General features: G+C 40.1%; 1 protein-coding gene across 2 annotated transcripts in view; it reads right to left on the bottom strand.

Moving 5' to 3' along the window:
* hcfc1b (host cell factor C1b) overlaps positions 1 to 18,004 on the bottom strand; it is a 28,738-nt gene that overhangs the window by 2,861 nt on the left and 7,873 nt on the right. Inside the window, exons 6-26 of one of the 2 annotated variants that reach the window (XM_016234061.1) lie at positions 17,371 to 17,477; positions 17,045 to 17,224; positions 16,254 to 16,577; positions 15,975 to 16,126; positions 14,748 to 14,942; positions 14,002 to 14,226; positions 13,569 to 13,670; positions 12,249 to 12,462; positions 11,906 to 12,045; positions 11,666 to 11,804; positions 11,360 to 11,553; positions 9,372 to 10,688; positions 9,128 to 9,266; positions 8,010 to 8,152; positions 7,480 to 7,731; positions 2,889 to 3,126; positions 2,522 to 2,806; positions 1,754 to 1,872; positions 1,518 to 1,655; positions 862 to 1,047; positions 483 to 780 (exon numbers count right to left, since the gene is read on the bottom strand). In XM_016234061.1, coding sequence (XP_016089547.1) covers positions 483 to 780; positions 862 to 1,047; positions 1,518 to 1,655; positions 1,754 to 1,872; positions 2,522 to 2,806; positions 2,889 to 3,126; positions 7,480 to 7,731; positions 8,010 to 8,152; positions 9,128 to 9,266; positions 9,372 to 10,688; positions 11,360 to 11,553; positions 11,666 to 11,804; positions 11,906 to 12,045; positions 12,249 to 12,462; positions 13,569 to 13,670; positions 14,002 to 14,226; positions 14,748 to 14,942; positions 15,975 to 16,126; positions 16,254 to 16,577; positions 17,045 to 17,224; positions 17,371 to 17,477 — 5,087 coding nt within the window. Of the gene's footprint in view, positions 1 to 482; positions 781 to 861; positions 1,048 to 1,517; positions 1,656 to 1,753; positions 1,873 to 2,521; positions 2,807 to 2,888; positions 3,127 to 7,479; positions 7,732 to 8,009; positions 8,153 to 9,127; positions 10,689 to 11,359; positions 11,554 to 11,665; positions 11,805 to 11,905; positions 12,046 to 12,248; positions 12,463 to 13,568; positions 13,671 to 14,001; positions 14,227 to 14,747; positions 14,943 to 15,974; positions 16,127 to 16,253; positions 16,578 to 17,044; positions 17,225 to 17,370; positions 17,478 to 18,004 lie in introns of both variants that reach the window. The other variant, XM_016234060.1, reaches the window with a different exon arrangement.

The following is an 18,004-nucleotide window of genomic DNA, read 5'->3' on the forward strand; positions in this document are numbered from 1 at the left end:
GGGTATATTTTTAGCAATAGCCAAAAATACATTGTATGGGAAAAATTATCGATTTTTCTTTTATGCCAAAGATCATTAGGATATTAAGTAAAGATCATGTTCCATGAAGATATTTTGTAAATTTCCTACCGTTAATATATCAAAACTTAATTTTTGATTAGTAATATGCATTGCTAAGCACTTCATTTGGACAACTTTAAAGGTGATTTTCTCAATATTTCGATTTTTGCACCCTCAAATTCCAGATTTTTAAACAGTTGTATCTCGGCCAAATATTGTCCTATCCTAACAAACCATACATCATGGAAAGCTTATTTAATCAGCTTTCAGATGATGTATAAATCTCAATTTAAAAAAATTTACCCTTATGACTGGTTTTGTTGTCCAGGGTCACATTTTTATTTACAATGTTAATAACTGTGGAAATGCATTACCACAGTCTGTTAAAAGGGTCCAGCCAACAAAAAACAAAATATCCTCACCTTGTAGCCACCTGACTTGTGTTGCAGGGCCGTAGCCCTTCTCGTTGCGTGCGGCTATGCGGAAGATGATGGCGGGTTTGGTGGTGTAGTCGATGTGGGCATTGGAGAGACTAGACGACTGCACTAGGCAGGACGGGTTGGGCCCACAGTACACCCGCATAAAGGCAAGCTGAGCCGGAGAGGACGCTTTAGCCTCGACTGTTTGTGAGCTCTGGATGGCCAGATACACCGAATACTCAATGATCTTCCCCGATGTCACTGAAGGAGGCTCCCAGGTCAGGTGAGCACCATCGGGGCTCTAATGGGAGAGGAAAAACTATTTTAGCCACCAAGATTAACCCACATGCAGACCAAACGCAAGCCATTTGCAGTGAGCAACCTTGCTGATTTTGATGGCACAAGGGGCTCCAGGGAAGCCAGGCAAGCAGGTCTTAAACGCAGAGACCTCGGAGAACGTCCCACGGCCGCACGCGTTGATACCGGCCACGCGAAACTTGTATGCAGTGCCTGGAGAAAGCTCGATCTTTTTCATTTGGCTGTAGTCTGGGATTGCGCCAGAATCATCCTGCAACGTCACAGTAAAAAAGATGATTAGTGGTCAACTAATATGGATTCTCTCTCTCTTCTTTTTAAATGCAGATGCGGACATAGAATCTTTTTCTCAATAAAGACCAGATAATACTAATTTTACATACAGTACACAGTGATTATGACATGAGTAACACTTAATTAGATATTCAAAGACTTGATATAAAGCCGTGTCAAATGCTGACATTCTATGAAAATATTGTAGTTTGTTTTTCTATTATAAAATAGAACTGTTAAACAGAGAACATAAACTAATGAAGTTCTCAGAACTGTCAAAATGAAATACTGCTTCCAAATCATAACAGCAAAAAGTGCCAAACTTACTGGCCTTGGCAAAATATATTTCTCTACCACTAAAGTCGGTTTCAATTAGTCCTAAATAACACTTCCTTTTCCAAAAGATGTTTTACTTGAATTGCAGCAAACAGCAACTTAATCATTACTTACATCAGTAACTGCTGAATCATCTGCTGGCACATAATAGTGCGTGACAACCATGTTTGTGACCTTAACGATTCCAGCGTCAAACCACTGATTCTCTTTCTTCACTGGTGGCTTTACAACGGTTGGAGGAGCTTCTTGCTTCTACGATAAATAGAGATGGTTGAAAAATAGTCTCAAAGTTAATGTCTGAAATGGATATCGATGCATTAGTTCAAATCATGTGCCACCAGTAAACTTACCCCAGCTGCTGATTCAATCCCATTGGCCACCTCAGCTAAAGCAGTGGCCACTTGCATCTTGGCTGGACTGGCGACCACCATCGGCTGAGATGGTGCAAAAGTAATTGATGGGGCTAGAGCTGCAGCAAAAGAAAGGTATTTTTAGCATGCACTAAAAACCAGCAGATTTGATCATAAAACTAAATTATTAGAAAAAAAACACCTTAACTAATTTGGTAACACTTTACAACAAGGTTCCGTTTGTTAGTTAACTACATCATTTAAAGAAATAATTCACCCCAAAAATTAAAAGTTGCTAAAAATATACTCACCCTCATGCAAGCCGAGAACAAAAGGTGTTTGTTTCTCCATCAGAACAGATTTGGAGAAATTTAGCACCAATGGATCCTGCAGTGAATGGGTGCCGTCAGAGTGAGAGACTTTAAACAGCTGATAAAATGCATCTTTTTACTTCACAAGACATTAACTGATGTACTGGAGTGGTGTGGATTATTGTGATGTTTTTATCAACTGTTTGGACTCATTCTGATGGCACCCATTCACTGCAGAGATCCATTGCTGAGCAAGTGATGCAATGCCACATTTCGCTAAATCTGTTATGAATAATAAACAAACTCATCTACAGCTTGAATGGCCTAAGTGAGTACATTTTCAACAAATTTTCATTTTTTTGTGTGTGAAATGGGACTGTATTGTAAAGTGTCACCAAGCATTTTTGTTTGCACCATTAAACATGATCATTTAAAAACAAAAACAAACATCTCTTACTCTCTGCAGAAGTACGTGGAAGGAGACGGGCCACAGCTCCAGCAACAGCAGTTGTCATCTCGTGGCCATTGCTCTCAGACGCTGGGTCGTTGAGACTGTCTGCTGGTGCCAAGCCTTCAGTGGGCAGTGCAGCTGCGGCTGCTTCAGCGGTTAACTGCTGGGCTGCGGCCGCCTGCGCCTCCTGGAGCTGCTGCTGCTGCTGAACCAGAGCAGCGAGCTCCTGCGGAGTCAACACTATAGGGATGGTGGTGGACTGCTGGCCGCCATGACCTGCGTCTCCCTCACCTGAGACAAAGTCAAGCCAAGCTGAGAATTCAAGCCCTACTGTATACATCATAACGCATACGGCAGTCTCTCGTACACTTACTGAGCACAGCCTGCTGAGCCGCCTGTAGGACAGCCTGGATGGCAAGGGCCTGCGCTTCTTCTGTAGCCGCAGCCTGTGCTGCAGCCTCAGCCGCTGCTGTCACAGCCAGCTCCTCTGGAGTCAGTCCGGTCACCATGAGGGTGGTTTGCTGTCCTTCTGCAGACATCAGCTCCTGGGGCAAAGCGAGGGCTTCTGAATCTTGAGCGGCGAGACTCATCGCTTCTGCGCCCTCCATCTGCTGTATGGAGAGCACAGGGAAATGTTTATTATTTGCACAAGAGAAATTAATGCTTTTATTCAGCAAAAATGCAATAAAATGATTAAAGGTGACAGGAGACTTACAAAGTGACAACTGACAAAGACTTTAAAGAAATCGCATATGATGCAATTTCAAGTTTTCCTTTCTCTTTGGAGTGTTACAAGCTGTTCGTGAATAGATAAGATCCCTGAAGTTGCAAAGACTAAAGTCTCAAGCCCAAAGAGATATTCTTTATAAAAGTTAATACTGGTCCACGCCCCCCTAAAACGCCTGGTTCAAACACCCCCCCACATGTCTGTGTCACGATGTGGGAAGATTTGCATAACGCCGCCCAAATGTTCACGCAAAAGAAGGTGTTACTTTATTGTTGCCGCCATGTCGTGAAGATGCTGTGCTTTTCATTGCGAAAGCGAAACTACTTAGTTTGGCCTTCCAAAAGAGGACACGACTAGAAATCAGTGGTTGTATTTACAACACTGTTCCAGAAAAGTTCAACCCAAATATTCAGATGTGTGCAGCGCATTTCATGGAGGACTGTTTCCTGATCCTGGAAGAGTAGACTACAATGCCGGCTGTTCTGACACACAGACTGTAAGTACGTTTTCATATTTAAAGAATTTGCCACTGACGATTCAAACAAGAGTTTTGAGCAGTGTAGAGAAGCGCTTGTTTGTCGTTTCTCCGATCACAAATGCAGACATGGGTTTATGTTTTCGCGACGCAATGCAACACAACACGTAAAACGTCAGTATAAGTCATTATAATCCGTAATTATGTCCCCACTGGATGCAACGCATGCCTCGTTTATAATGGGTTTTAATGTTTTTGTCTCGTCGCTCCGGGACACGGCATCACAGTATGGTAAGGGGCTTAACATTTCCATCACATGCTTGAGGTATTCGGCCAATCACAACGCACTGGACAGCTGGCCAATCAGAGCACACCTCGCTTTTCAGACCGATGAGTTTTGTAAAAATCTACGCGTTTCAGAAAGGCGGGGCATAGAGAACAAACAATAATGTACAGTATGTGGAAAATAATGTGTTTTTTTTTTACCTTAAACCGCATAAACATTTAATTACACCAAATACACAAAATAATGTTCTTTTTAGCAGCATCATATGACCCCTTTAATTGTTAAAAGCACGAACGTACATTGCTATGATGCGCGAGCGTGAATCTCTCCACTCGCGCACGGATTTCCTTTGCTCTCGCACTAAACCGAACGCACGCTCTCAGATATGTGCTGCTCTCTCCCAGAGAGTGTGCGCGCACTTAAAACGTGTCCGTTGCAATCGTGAATCTCCTCGTGCTCAAAATGTGCCCGTGTGCGCGCTCAAACTGTCCTTTGCACTGGCAAATATCTCAGTGTTCTTGCGCTAGAAATGAATTATTTTCGCACCTGGATTAAATATTGTCAAAAGTCATCAACAAATCAGACTTCCATGACTGACCGATTAAAATGATACGTGAAATCTAATTAGCTTGAATTCTTTTGACAATCAAAGATGGATCTTTAATTTCGTTACAATTTAATATTTAGTCATATTAATCAAAAGTATATTGCTGTGGCTGGGATGCTTGGATGATTTGTGCAAATAAATAACCTAGTAATCTGTCTGTCTAACTGGTTGGTCAAACCCCTCTATAACACAATAATAACTAAACTAATGACTAAACCTCGTCAAAAGTTATCAACCAATCAGACTGATGAAAATGCTACGTGAAATCTAATTGGCTAAGAGGGAACTGCACCTGTTCCTTTGGCAATCAAAGATGGATCTGCAATCTGTTTACAATTTAATAATATTTAGTCATATTAATCAAAGGTATATTATAAATGGCTAGGAATGGGGTGCTTGGATGATTTGTACAAATAAATAACCTAGTCTGTCTAACTGGGTGGTCAAAGCTCTCTGAGCGATTTACCTAAACAAACAAAAAAAGTAGCCTATATGATTCGGTTCAAGTGGTCATACATGTCTTGTGTAATTGGGTTGAAATATATATACAACATCTTCTGATTCAAGACATAACTATTTAGATCAAGGGTCAGATGCACTATTCCCTAAATAATTAAAATGTGGAATATATAGGCCAGGGCTCTACAGTGCGACCATTTCAGTCGCATTTCTATGTGTTTTTGCAGCGTTGAGTAATGTATCACAGACATATCTCACGAATCCTTTCATAAGCAAAGTGTAGACGGTGTAAATAAGAGATTCATTGTGCAGTGTAGAGAGCTTCGTTAATTATAAATGTGAGATGCGATGAACTAAGATGAGTGACAGCTTTTAATGATTTTTAAGGGAGTTTGTAAATGTGATACTGATTTAATACAATAAATTAACAATAAGTTAATATTAAGTGACTTACATTGCCTGACTATAACACTATTGTCTGATTTCGTCGTCGAAAATAGTTTAAAACAAAGACACAGCGCATCTCCATTCAAACACAGCGGTGTTTCATTTATGAATGAACGGGGGTTTTTAAACGAATTTTAAATCCGTGATTCATGATTACCCATGCATAAAAACAGTCACTTACTTCATTCCTGAATGAATCAGCCATTCGAATGAATCAATTGAATGAATGATTCAGTGATGCTGGCAGTTTGTTTCATTTTTAAAGTAACTTTTCAGTTATTTAAATCATTTAATATTTCTATATTCAAAATGTTATATTTAAAACATTAATCTCATCATGAATTTATGGATTTAATTGCACTCATGCCACCTCTGAGCCTCATTAAATGTCTGAAAGTACACCAAGCCACTTTTGTGTTCTTCTGTGCCACCTCTACAAATTAATTTTGTTAATACGGATTTCATTTGATTGGTAACTTACATTTCTAATTCTACTTGTTCTTATTCTGTCATTTTAATTACAATTTTCAAAAAGCTTATAAAATATAATTTTTGTAAGAATTTGACAAAAGATGACAATTTTAATAAAGTTAGAGGAGTCAAATATCACCTCGTAATTGGAAGGCTACTTTTTGATAACAATTTGGATTATTGATTAGAAGGTGCTCCTAAATTTTTTAAGTTAGGAGCACAAGTGCTCCTAAAAAGAAAGGTAAGCGTAGAGCCTTGTAGGCCTACCACCATAACGAATTTCTCATATTTGTCATAACATCATTATATTCTATGGGTTTAATGAATTTGCAGACAATGTAGTTATCTGTAACTGTCATATAACTGTAAATTCAGTCTTAGAGGAGAATGCCATTGAATGTGTAGCAAATATGAAGTGTGTTTTCATGAAAAAAAAAAAATCTAACTAAAATCAGAACTGAAAACAAACTCTGGATGAAAAAAAACTCCCAATAAATGTCCAAACAGCGATTCTATCACAGCAGTTATTGTGTTATAGAGGGGTTTGACCAACCAGTTAAAACAGATTACTAGGTTATTTATTTGCACAAATCATCCAAGCACCCCAATCCCAGCCATTTCTAATATACTTTTGATTAATATGACAAAATATTAAATTGTAACGAAATTAAAGATCCATCTTTGATTGTCAAAAGAATTCCAGCTAATTAGATTTCATGTAGCATTTTAATCGGTCAGTCACGGAATTCTGATTTGTTGATAACTTTTGACAATATTTAATCCAGGTGCGAAAAGAATTCATTTCTAGCGCAAGAGCACTGAGATATTTGCCAGTGCAAAGGACAGTTTGAGCGCGCACACGGGCACATTTTGAGCACGAGGAGATTCACGATTGCAACGGACACGTTTTAAGTGCACGCACACTCTCTGGGAGAGAGCAGCACATATCTGAGCGCGAAATGTGGCACAGAAATAACTGAATTACAGTTGTTTTGGTGAAAGTGACTAACAGAAGCATAACAGTGTAGGATATGGCTCTTAATATATGAAAGCAATACCTATCAACTTACAAAAAATTAATATGTACTCATCCCTAAATCACTTGGTTACAAAACTAGAACTGAACAAATGCTGCTTTACAATTTGCTTCATTATGGATGGATTATGCAACACTTATTGAACAGAACTGAATCAACACTGAACTGACTCGAGCTGAATAACGACACTTGTCTTCTGTAGAGCTGCTTATAGCTTAACTGAACTCTTCATAACTGATCAACTTGACATATTTGCTGAACTGAATCAACACTGAACTGCCAGCTGAACTTGACACTATTATCTGTAAAACTGCTTTAGAGAATTATGTTTCATTTTTAAAGTTTGCATCTTTGATTCTGTGATTTAACTGTTTATTACTGTGAGCCAGTAATAATGAATCTACACTGTATAATGCACTAAATAAATAAAGGTGACTTGCCAAAAAGTTCCTTACCTCAGCCTGATCTCCTTGACCTGGCTGTGCTTCCATGGCGACATGAACCTGTAGCATGGTGCCCTCCTCACCGACTGCACTTTCATCTATGGCAACAACCCTAATGGCTCCCTCTTCACCCAGCTCTCCCTGACACTCGGTCTGCATGGGCTCTTCTCCCGCTGCCACGGCCTCAGCGCTGGTCTGCTCCATGGCCTCGGCCTCTCCTGGGACCTCAGGCACTACCGCAGATCCAGCCATGGATGAAATCTCCTGCATTGTGGAGAAACCACAATCAGAACATGAGAATGACAACAAAACATCTTAACCTAGAGCATTTTTTCATGCATCTGTAAAAACTTTGCATGACTATCAGCAAACGTGCTTTACACTACAGCTTATTCTGGAAAAGACGCTCCCAATTAGACAGAAAAGGACTGTGTGTATGTAAAATTACTTTCCTAGTAACTGTGAGTAAAGTGGAATACACAGGGATGTTGGCTACAGGAAATCCACATAAAGCCAGCTGATCAGATTAGAGGTGTTTGTACCGGTACTGATGGTCCTGGAGTGGGCGTGGCCTGTGTTACTGTTGTGATGGCTCTGCTTTGTGTTGTGGGATTGGCTGGTTCTGTAGATGATGAGGGTTCGGAGCTGGTGCCGCTGTCACTCTGTCCATCACCGGCCTGCTGGGCTAAAATGACAAACACAGACGAGCATAATTACTAGGGATGCACTGACACTGATGGACAATTTACGTTGATAACTGACGTTGATAATAATTGTATAATGCAGTTGATATGATGAGTGATATCATAAGTCTGTACAGTTGTTCACACTACAGTGTCAAATTAAGTAAAATATGCATCAGAACATTTTTAATTAACAGTAGAAGAGATGGGTAATTTAGTACTTCTGAGATGGTGCACATTGGGGAAGTTAGTTAGCCAAGCTATTAACAGCATTAAATGTCTGGCTAATCAGATTAAACCAGGCGATGCTAATTTAAAAATTAAATACACAAATAATATAATGTACCTTTGATTACACATACTTTATACACAGATGAGTAAATACATTTTTATATATAAAAAAAATACGAATGTTCTCTTTTAAAAGCAAATAAATAAATGTATTATTACTACAATCATTATTGCTATTATTAACACTAATAATAATAATAATTTCATAATTACTAATAATACATAACACCTTCACTTTTGAAAGCAAATAAAAAAATAAAATTACCACCATATAATTAATAATAAAAATAGAAATACTAACAACCAACAATAATAATTTTATATTTAATCGAATCATTCTATTATTGCTTTGTAGCCCCTTTTTGTTTTTTATTTACACTTGATTTGCAGCCCTTTTATTAACCGATTTTAACGAGATCAGCGGCACAAGAGATCAGTGACAAGTTGGGACAAAAATAAATAAATAACCCTCTGGTTACATATACTACAAAGTCTCTCTTCTACAAGCTATAACACATGAAAACATGAGTGGATTAAATGCATCTGCCAACTGTGCTGAAAAATACATTCCCTTTTAAAAGCGAATACAAAATTGAGTATTATTAAGGATAAACATATACTTAATATATTATAATGTTCATGTGTGCACACAAAAGATAATCTTCAGGTTTTGTACAGATAAATACCTGTTACTTCTCCAGTTTCTAAGCTGCTTGTTGCTGTCGTGGCTGTGTTGGTGGTGCCGGTCTCGTGGGTTTCACAGGGCGGATTGGAACACACCCTCTGCACAGCACCATTCTGTCCAGCACCGATTGAAGACGAGGCCTGAGTTGGCGTGTTGGTGGTACCCGTTTCGTGGGTTTCACAGGGCGGATTGGAGCACACCCTCTGCACAGCGCCGTTCTGTCCAGCACCAATAGAAGACGAGGCCTGAGTTGGCGTGTTGGTGGTACCCGTTTCGTGGGTTTCACAGGGCGGATTGGAGCACACCCTCTGCACAGCACCATTCTGTCCAGCACCATTAGAAGACGAGGCCTGAGTTGGCATGTTGGTGGTACCAGTTTCGTGGGTTTCACAGGGCGGATTGGAACACACCATTTGAACAGTGACATTCTGTCCAGCACCAATAGAAGATGAGGCCTGGGTCGGCGTGTTTGTGTTACCCGTTTCGTGGGTTTCACAGGGCGGATTGGAACACACCCTCTGCACAACATTGGTTTGCCCACTGCCCATAGTAGAGCTCGACTGCGTAGCCGTATTGGTCGTGCCCGTCTCGTGTGTCTCACAGGGAGGATTTGAGCAGACCTGCTGGACGTCACCAGACACAGGTGAAGTGCCTGTGGTGCCCGCCTCGTTCGTTTCGCTGGAAGAGTTGGCGCAAACAGGCATCAACGCAGAGGAGATGGCGGCCTGGCTCTTGTCGGAGCTCTGCACCGTTCCCGTCTGGTCGGAGCCCATGTTTGAGCGGGCGGTAGTGGAGGTGTTGGTGGTCCCCGTGCGGAGACCCTCCGGCCGCATGGTGCCCGGTCCAGCACTGCTCTCTGAGACGGGTGTTGCTGGTTCTGAACCAGAAGCTGAAGACGTACCTGGTGAAGACGACGGCGTCTTGCTGTTCACGGATCCCATCTCTTTAGATCCCATGTCACAGCTGGCAGTGGTGGCTGTGTTGGTGGTGCCCGTGCGGAGACCCTCCGGCTGCATGGTGCCCAATTCAGCACTGCTCTCTGAGACGGGTGTTGCTGGTTCTGAACCAGAAGCTGAAGACGTACCTGGTGAAGACGACGGCGTCTTGCTGTTCACGGTTCCCATCTCTTTAGATCCCATGTCGCAGCTGGCAGTGGTGGCTGTGTTGGTGGTGCCCGTGTCATGGGTTTCTGAGGGTGGGTTGGTGCACACCTGCTGTGCTCTGCCCATGTTCGCAGAGGCCGTGGTTGCTGTGTTGGTGGTGCCTGTCACATGCATCTCACAGGGAGGGTTGGAACAAATCTGTTCGGTGCCCATTTTGGCAGAAGCCGTCGTCGCAGTGTTGGTCGTTCCGGTCTCATGTGTCTCACACGGAGGGTTGGAGCAGACCAGTGTCACGGTGGTAGCACCATCGCCAGCGCCGTCACCAGCATCAGCACCTGTGGTGGACGGCTGCTCTGAGGTGGGAGAGGCCAGGATGGAGACAGGAAGATCCTGTGCAGGCTGGGCCTCAGCACCACTTGGAGTCGTGATCAGGGTTACTTGAGTAGGCTGTGCTGCTGACTAAAAGTAAAAAACAAAACAAAACAAAAAAAACACAGAAATTCAAGAAAGCTCCAGTCCCCAATAATTATGCACATCAAAAGGAATGGATAAATGAATTATTAAAAATAATTATATTATTATTACTTATATTTGTTTATATAAATAAAAATAAACCGTCTTACAAGCCCCAAAATTTTAAACAGTGTATATAACTTATTACCTATTTTGTAATGTTTATTTTTGTTTAAACGTTTTTGAAAGAAATCTCTTACGTTCATCAAGGCTGCAATTATTTAATGATAAATACAACAAAAACAGTGAAATATTACAATTTAAAACATTATTCAAATTATTTACAATTTTCTATTGAATATTTAAAATGTCATTTATTTCTGTAATGCAAAGCAGATGAAGAAACATTTCTTATTATTTTCAATGTTGAAAACAGTAGTGCTGAATATTTTTGTGGAATCCGATACATTTTTTCAGGATTCTTCGATAAACAGAAAGTTCAAAAGAACAGCATTCATCTGAAATCATCAAAAGCTATTGTAACACTATAAATGTCTTTACTCTCACTTTTGATCAATTTAATGGATCCCAGCTGAATAATAGTACTAATTTCTTAAAAAACGTATACAATAATAATAATAATAATAATAATAATAATAATAATAAGTGTGACTCACTATTGTAGCGGTGGCGACGTTGGTCTGGGCAGCAGATACAGTGATGGCTGAGGGACTGATCACCTGGCTGGACAACGTGGCGATGGAGGCAACTGTGGTGACTGGAGTCACCAGGCTGGCGTTAGCGCTTGCCACATTGGCCCCTGCCACACTAGTCGATACAGTACCACTTACTGTACCCAGAGTTGTGACTCCTAAATTCAGAGAGGGCATTATTAACGAGGTACAGATATCAAAAACAACAACTTCTCTGTAATTTGTATAAAAGCACACTGCAGAGAAAGTTTACAGACTAAATATTCATACCCGTGGTGCCTTTGACAACCAGTGTGGTAACAGTTGGTTTGCCAGCGGACACAGTGCCTGGTGAAACCAGACGCACTCCACCCATAGGCACAGTGCGCAGGATAGTGCCGGGCTGACCTGGCGCCCCCTTCAGGACTACCTGAGAGCAAATCAAATATTCATGGACCACACAAAATACTAGATGAGCTTAAATTGATGCATGGATATGCTTTATGTGTACAGAGTTCAAATGGGCCTCACCTGTGTGACCCCATGTTGTCCTGCACCTGTCAGTTTTGGCATAGCTGTTATGATTTTCCCTGAAGTACCCGTGCCAGGAGTAACAACCTTAGTGGTGAAAATTTGGATGGGGGACTTGACACCAGGGCTGCTAGTCAGACCTAGTAATGAGACAGGAAATAATATCAGGAAATCATATGAGCTTGCAATGAGGTGTAAAAAACAGATCTGTCAGTTATATATAAACAATGTGAAGTTGTGTGCCTTAACTCGGAGAGCAAAAGTGAGATATAATTTAACTAAATTTTAACTTTAAAATGTTGCACAATTACAAATTAGATGAAGAGTCAGATGTGAAACAAACCTTTTGCTCCTTGTTGGATAGCAGACATGGGAATGGTTTTAATAATGGTGGTTCCTGGTTTGTTGACGGTAGTTGGAGAGACAGTGCTGATGCCCAGAATAGTGGGTTTGGTGCCAGCCCCTCCTGCCTGTGAAGTTGTAATGATTGTGGTGGGCTTGCCATCAGCAGATGTTACCAGTTTCAGGATGGTACCAGCAGGCAGAGGAGTTTTTGTCTAAGAAAAACAAGTACAAATCAAAATAAGCTACTTATTTAGGAAATTCTTAAGAAATGTTTTGAGTAGCATATCAGAATGATTTCTGAAGAATCATGAGACACTGAAGACTGGAGTAATGATGCTGAAAATTCAGCTTTGCTTCACAGAAATTTCAACACGTACAAGTACAAATCGCAATAAACTACTTATTATAGGAAATAAGCATTACACAATTTAAGTACACAGGAAGTACACAATTTATATTAATGGGATAGGTTAGGGCTGCACGATTAATCGAATGTGATTGTCATGCGCATCTTGTCAGTAAAGCCGGTTCTGTGATTAGTAGTAAATCTCCATCACGTGCTTTCAGATGGAGCAGCACTTACGACACAGAGCCATAGTTCACTGACAAGCTATGCAAAATCACGTTCATAAATCGCAGACGATATAATCGCGCAATAATGAAATCGAAGATATCGTTCTGCGATTATGAAAGCGTTTTGCGTAGCTTCTCAGTAAACTACGGCTCGGTGTAGTAAATGCTGCTCCATCTGAAAGCACGTGAAAATATCTCATTTAATAACATATTTTTAGGCATTTCCTGGATTTCTTCTGCGGGGCGTATTTGGAGTTTCTGCACGAGAGTGCCCTCTGGCCTTCGGACAGAGATTTACTACTGATCACAGAACCGTGCTTCACTGAAAGATATGCATGACAATTGCAGCTTCTGCCTAATCGCGATTTAATTTCGATTAATCTTGCAGCCCTAGGATAGGTTCACCCAAAAACGAAAAATCTGTCATTTACTCACTCTCAGGTTGCTCCAAACCTGTATAAAAGATCATTTGCAGGGTGTTGTAACCTAACAGTAAACAGTAGCCATTGACTTCCATAGTTTTCCCCCCCCATACTATGGAAGTCGATGGCTACCGTCAACTGTTTGGTTACCAACACTGTTCAGAATATCTTCTTTTGTGCTCAACAAAAGAAAGAAAAACATACAGGTTTGGAACAACTTGAGGATGAGTAAATTATGACAATTTTCATTTTGGGCGAACTATCCCTTTAAGAATTCATAAGTTTAGGTAAGAAATGCACATAAAACGAGCAGGAACACTGACTTGTATTAGAGTAACAGGACTGCTTCCAGCCTGCCTGGTGACCGCAGAGGTTTGTACTGGTTTGGTTTGGACAACAGACATCATCTTCCCAAGGCTGGAGATCTGAAACCAAATGGTTATTACTTGAGGATACCCAAGTCAACTGCTACAAAACCAAAGTTGGATCATAAAAAAAAATAAATAAATAACATTTGCCATTTGATTAATCATTATATGTATTCCTTAAGGAAAGGTTAGAAAATAATCCTATAGTGGTACTTAATTTAGGTCACAGGGGTTGAGCAGAAAAAAAATAAATAAATAGAAAAAACACAAAAGAAAGGAGGAAGAGTTTTCGTGTTTGGAATTGCCCATAATTATGAACTACTTTGAATTCTTGTCACTGTTAACTAATTTTAAGTCCAGACAAACTGTTTTTTTTCCTTTTTCTTACCAGAGGACCGCTGCCACCCATTGTAATGGGGCTCTTAACCAGGGTTATAGTTTTGGTGACTCCTCCGACCATGGTGGTGACGACCTGAGCCTGCTGGGCTACGGTTACTGTGCCTGATTTGTGCACAGTGATGATTGGTCGATTCGGAGTGTTAGGAGTAGAGATGGTGGAAGTGCCGACCTGAGCTGCAGCCGTTTTCAGCATTCGGGTCGCGGGATTAGTAACCTGTAATGGAAGTAGGAACAAAGACACATTAAATCGCAAACAGCTACAGGACAAGAAGTGGATAATCTGGATGATTCAAGTCTGGAAGGATGTGACAAAGGGAAGCAGATGAAACATTATTTTTTTTCCTGTTTTATCATTTTAAGAACACATTATACAGACAGTTAACCCAAAACACCTACAGTACATCATCTCAATTTATTAATAATAATCCATTTTAGGCATGTAAAAGATGCCTAATGTCTGGATGGTTCTCAGACAGAATAAGCTACAGATCTAATGTTGTTTAGTCAAAGGTCTGATTATGAGAGTCAATACGTCAAGTCACTTTTATTTATATAGCGCTTTTAACAATACAGATTGTGTCAAAGCAACTGGACAGCATTAATTAGGAAAATATTGTGTCAATAATGCAAAATGACAATAGTAAACACTCAATTTTCAGTTAAAGGCAGTTCATCATTGAATTCAGTGATGTCATCACCCAGCTCATTTCAGTTTAAATAGTGTCTGATACGTACCATTATAGGTGAAGCTAGTTTGACAGTAGCTGGCAGAGTTGTGGATCCAGGAGTCATAGCGACGGTTTTCATGATGGTGGCTCCGGCTGGAACATTTAGCACAGTGGTCGTGGAAGAGGGCGGGATCTTCTGAGTGGCAGCTGCAGCTGCAGCCAAAGCAGCCATGCCACTCATCTGAGGACTGCTGCCGATTGGCTAGAGACCAAAACAGTGTTACAAAGGGTTTCAATGCAAGTTCAACATGGGACACTAACATTTGAGACAGGAGTGAATGATTGGGGGGGAAAAATTTAATTGATACATTTTGGATCAAATTGTGCCAAAAATGTTGTGATTTTATATCAATAAAACAACAACAACACCGATAATAGTAATAGCTGTTATTTATAAATATGATCAAATCTAATAAAAATTCTAATTAACACAGTAAATAAAATTTAATAAATTATATATATATATATATATATATATATATATATATATATATATATTATAATAACATTGTTTTTATTATTACCAACAACAACAATAATAATAACGATTTATTAACAACAATTTATTTGTAAACAATAAACAATTTAATAAATATTTAAATAAAATGTAATAAATTATTACTTGAAATAAAATATTATTACTATTTAAAGGGGTCCTATTATGCTCTTTTACAAAGTCTTGATTTTGTTTTGGGGGTGTACTAGAACAGGCTCTCATACTAGGTCATTCGAAAAACATATTATTTTCACATATTTTACATTATTACAACACCTCTCTCCCCAGTCTGGCATGAACGGCTCGAATAGTTCCTGTATCAAATGAAGGCCCGCCTTCTGAAATACGGAATGTGCTGTGATTGGTTAGCTGGGCCAGTGTGTGCTGTGATTGGCAGCATTTGGCGCCTCGTCGGGAAATGTCATGCCCCTTACCATAGTAAGCGAGCTTCAGTGTAAATATTGCTCAAAATCAAATCAATTTGAGCGCCATTTAAACCCGGATGATTGTAACCGCTCTAAGTTCGTCTGATACTACTGTAATATTTTGCTGTAAAATTACAATGCTAATATTTGTCTTAATTTCCACACCAGATCATGAGCTTGCATGTTTGTAAAAGAATAGTGCCGCACTTCACTCTAAAACAAGCAAGGCAGGTTTGTGAAATTTTTCACTTTTATTTAGATTAATGGTGCAGCCCTTATGTAAGATTTACACTGATACCGATTATTTACATACCGTCCCCTGGGTGCTCTGTGCAGGGACAACCATGCGGACACCTACAGGAAGTGATGTAACCGTGACTGGGGATTTTCCTCCAGGAGTGGCCTGACGCACAGTAACGACGGATGTCCCGGGGGTGGAATGAGGCGCTGCCACTTTGAGAATAGCTGGAAACGGAATACCAGCCAATATAAATATAATTTATCTTAGGTAACGTCACAATTATTAATATCATTCTTCACAGAAAGTTGCACAGAAGTCTGCCAGTTGCAAAAACCAGAAAGTCATTTGTACCTGGTCCACGAAGTGAGGCTGCAAGCGGGCTGCTTGGCATGGCGGTGGTGGGGGAAGAAACTTGTGGCACCATTGTGACCCCAGAGAGGGGCAGACTCTGAGCTGCAGGAGCAGCAGCGGCGAGCGCTGGACTCTTAGGTGAGTTGATGGGTAAAGACGGGGTTGGGTTGACTGTTGGCGATGTGGCAGCTGTTGCAGCAGGGATGTCATATTTCTGCAGCTGCAGCAGGTAAGTGTCAGCGGTAGGCACTGCCCCCCAGCTCACCTCCAGGGAGTTGGTGTTGGCACGGACCAGCTGCACACGTGACGGAGGCTGAGGACGATCTGTTAGCGAAAGATGAGATTTTAAACATTGTCTGAAATAATAATATTATGAGTAAGTGGAATAATTTGTTTGTTTATCATTTAGAACCATGCCAGCTACAGCTATATACATGTTGGAAAACTAGTGAAAAATCGAAAAGGAAAATGTACTAAACTATATATAAACAAGAAATAACAACAAAACTTGTGTGTGTAAATACTATAGTACTACTGTGTAGACCACCTTTTTCTACCAACCACAGGAAAGATTTTGTAATGTTTATTTGTGCTACACTGATAACACTGGGCTCGCCATTTAGTCAAGTCACCTTTATTTATATAGCGCTTTTAACAACACAGATTGTGTGAAAGCAGCTTTACAGTATTAAATAGGAAAAAATAATCAAATATTTATTGAGGATGTAAGTATTTGTAATGGGTTAGGTGTATTAAAGCTTCTTCTACACTGAGGAATCAGCTCAACTCACCTGTTTCCAAATACCACAGATCTTTGCAGCAAACTTGGTTGTTCCAGGCTTTGCGGTAGCCGTCTCTTCCACTCCAGACGAACAGCCTATTGTTTATAGCCACAGTGCAGTGTCCGGCTCTGGCCCTTGGGATATTATCCTCGAGCATGTCCATCAAGATGGTTTCCCAAGACATTGAGTCTAAAGGAAATAAAGGTCAAGATCAGTGATGATAAAAGCATATAAGCTGTGTTCTGAAACCTAATGAGCTATGAACAGAGGCAGCATTTTTAAGGCATAAGAGGATTTTCTCTTTTAAAGACCTTTGGCTTCTTTGTTTAACGTACCTAGATTTAAGCAAGCCAGCGTGTTAGTGCACTTCCATTCCTTCTCGTGTGTCGCCACTTTGACATCATCCATGACCAGAGGAACCCATCCACCAAACACAAACATCCTAGGAAAACATGAGACCAAAGTTAGTTATATCCACACTAACTAGACCACAGTGCTTCCCAACCTTTCTTTAGTTGCGGCACCCTTTGGAAATTAACAAATTTGTGGCACCCTACAAAATTTATTTTGTCACAATATTTGAATTTCTAACTTCGATATGATACTTTGAAAAGTATAGATATTCGGTACAGCAGGGAAGAACTGCAGAATATAATGTCATACAGATATATTTAATATTATAAAAAAAATTTGTCCATCAATGGTGGCAATCAGTAGGCTAATTTCTAATGAAAAGACCAATTTATATGACAGATTTTAATGTAGGCTTTTATTCATATGTAAACATTGTGAGACAGCTAGCTATAATGGTAATTAAACAGTTTTGCTCACTCAGTGTATTTTTGATTTTACAGTTGGGTAATTTTGTTGCAGTAGCACGAGATAGCTTGATTTAAAACTTTGAATTGAATAAAAAAAATGACAAGGAGGCTAAGCAGTTAATAATAAAATAAGAACAAATAAAGAAAT

The sequence above is a fragment of the Sinocyclocheilus grahami genome, unplaced genomic scaffold (genome assembly GCF_001515645.1).
Source record: "Sinocyclocheilus grahami isolate Dianchi unplaced genomic scaffold, SAMN03320097.WGS_v1.1 scaffold442.1, whole genome shotgun sequence".
Lineage (NCBI taxonomy): Eukaryota > Metazoa > Chordata > Actinopteri > Cypriniformes > Cyprinidae > Sinocyclocheilus > Sinocyclocheilus grahami.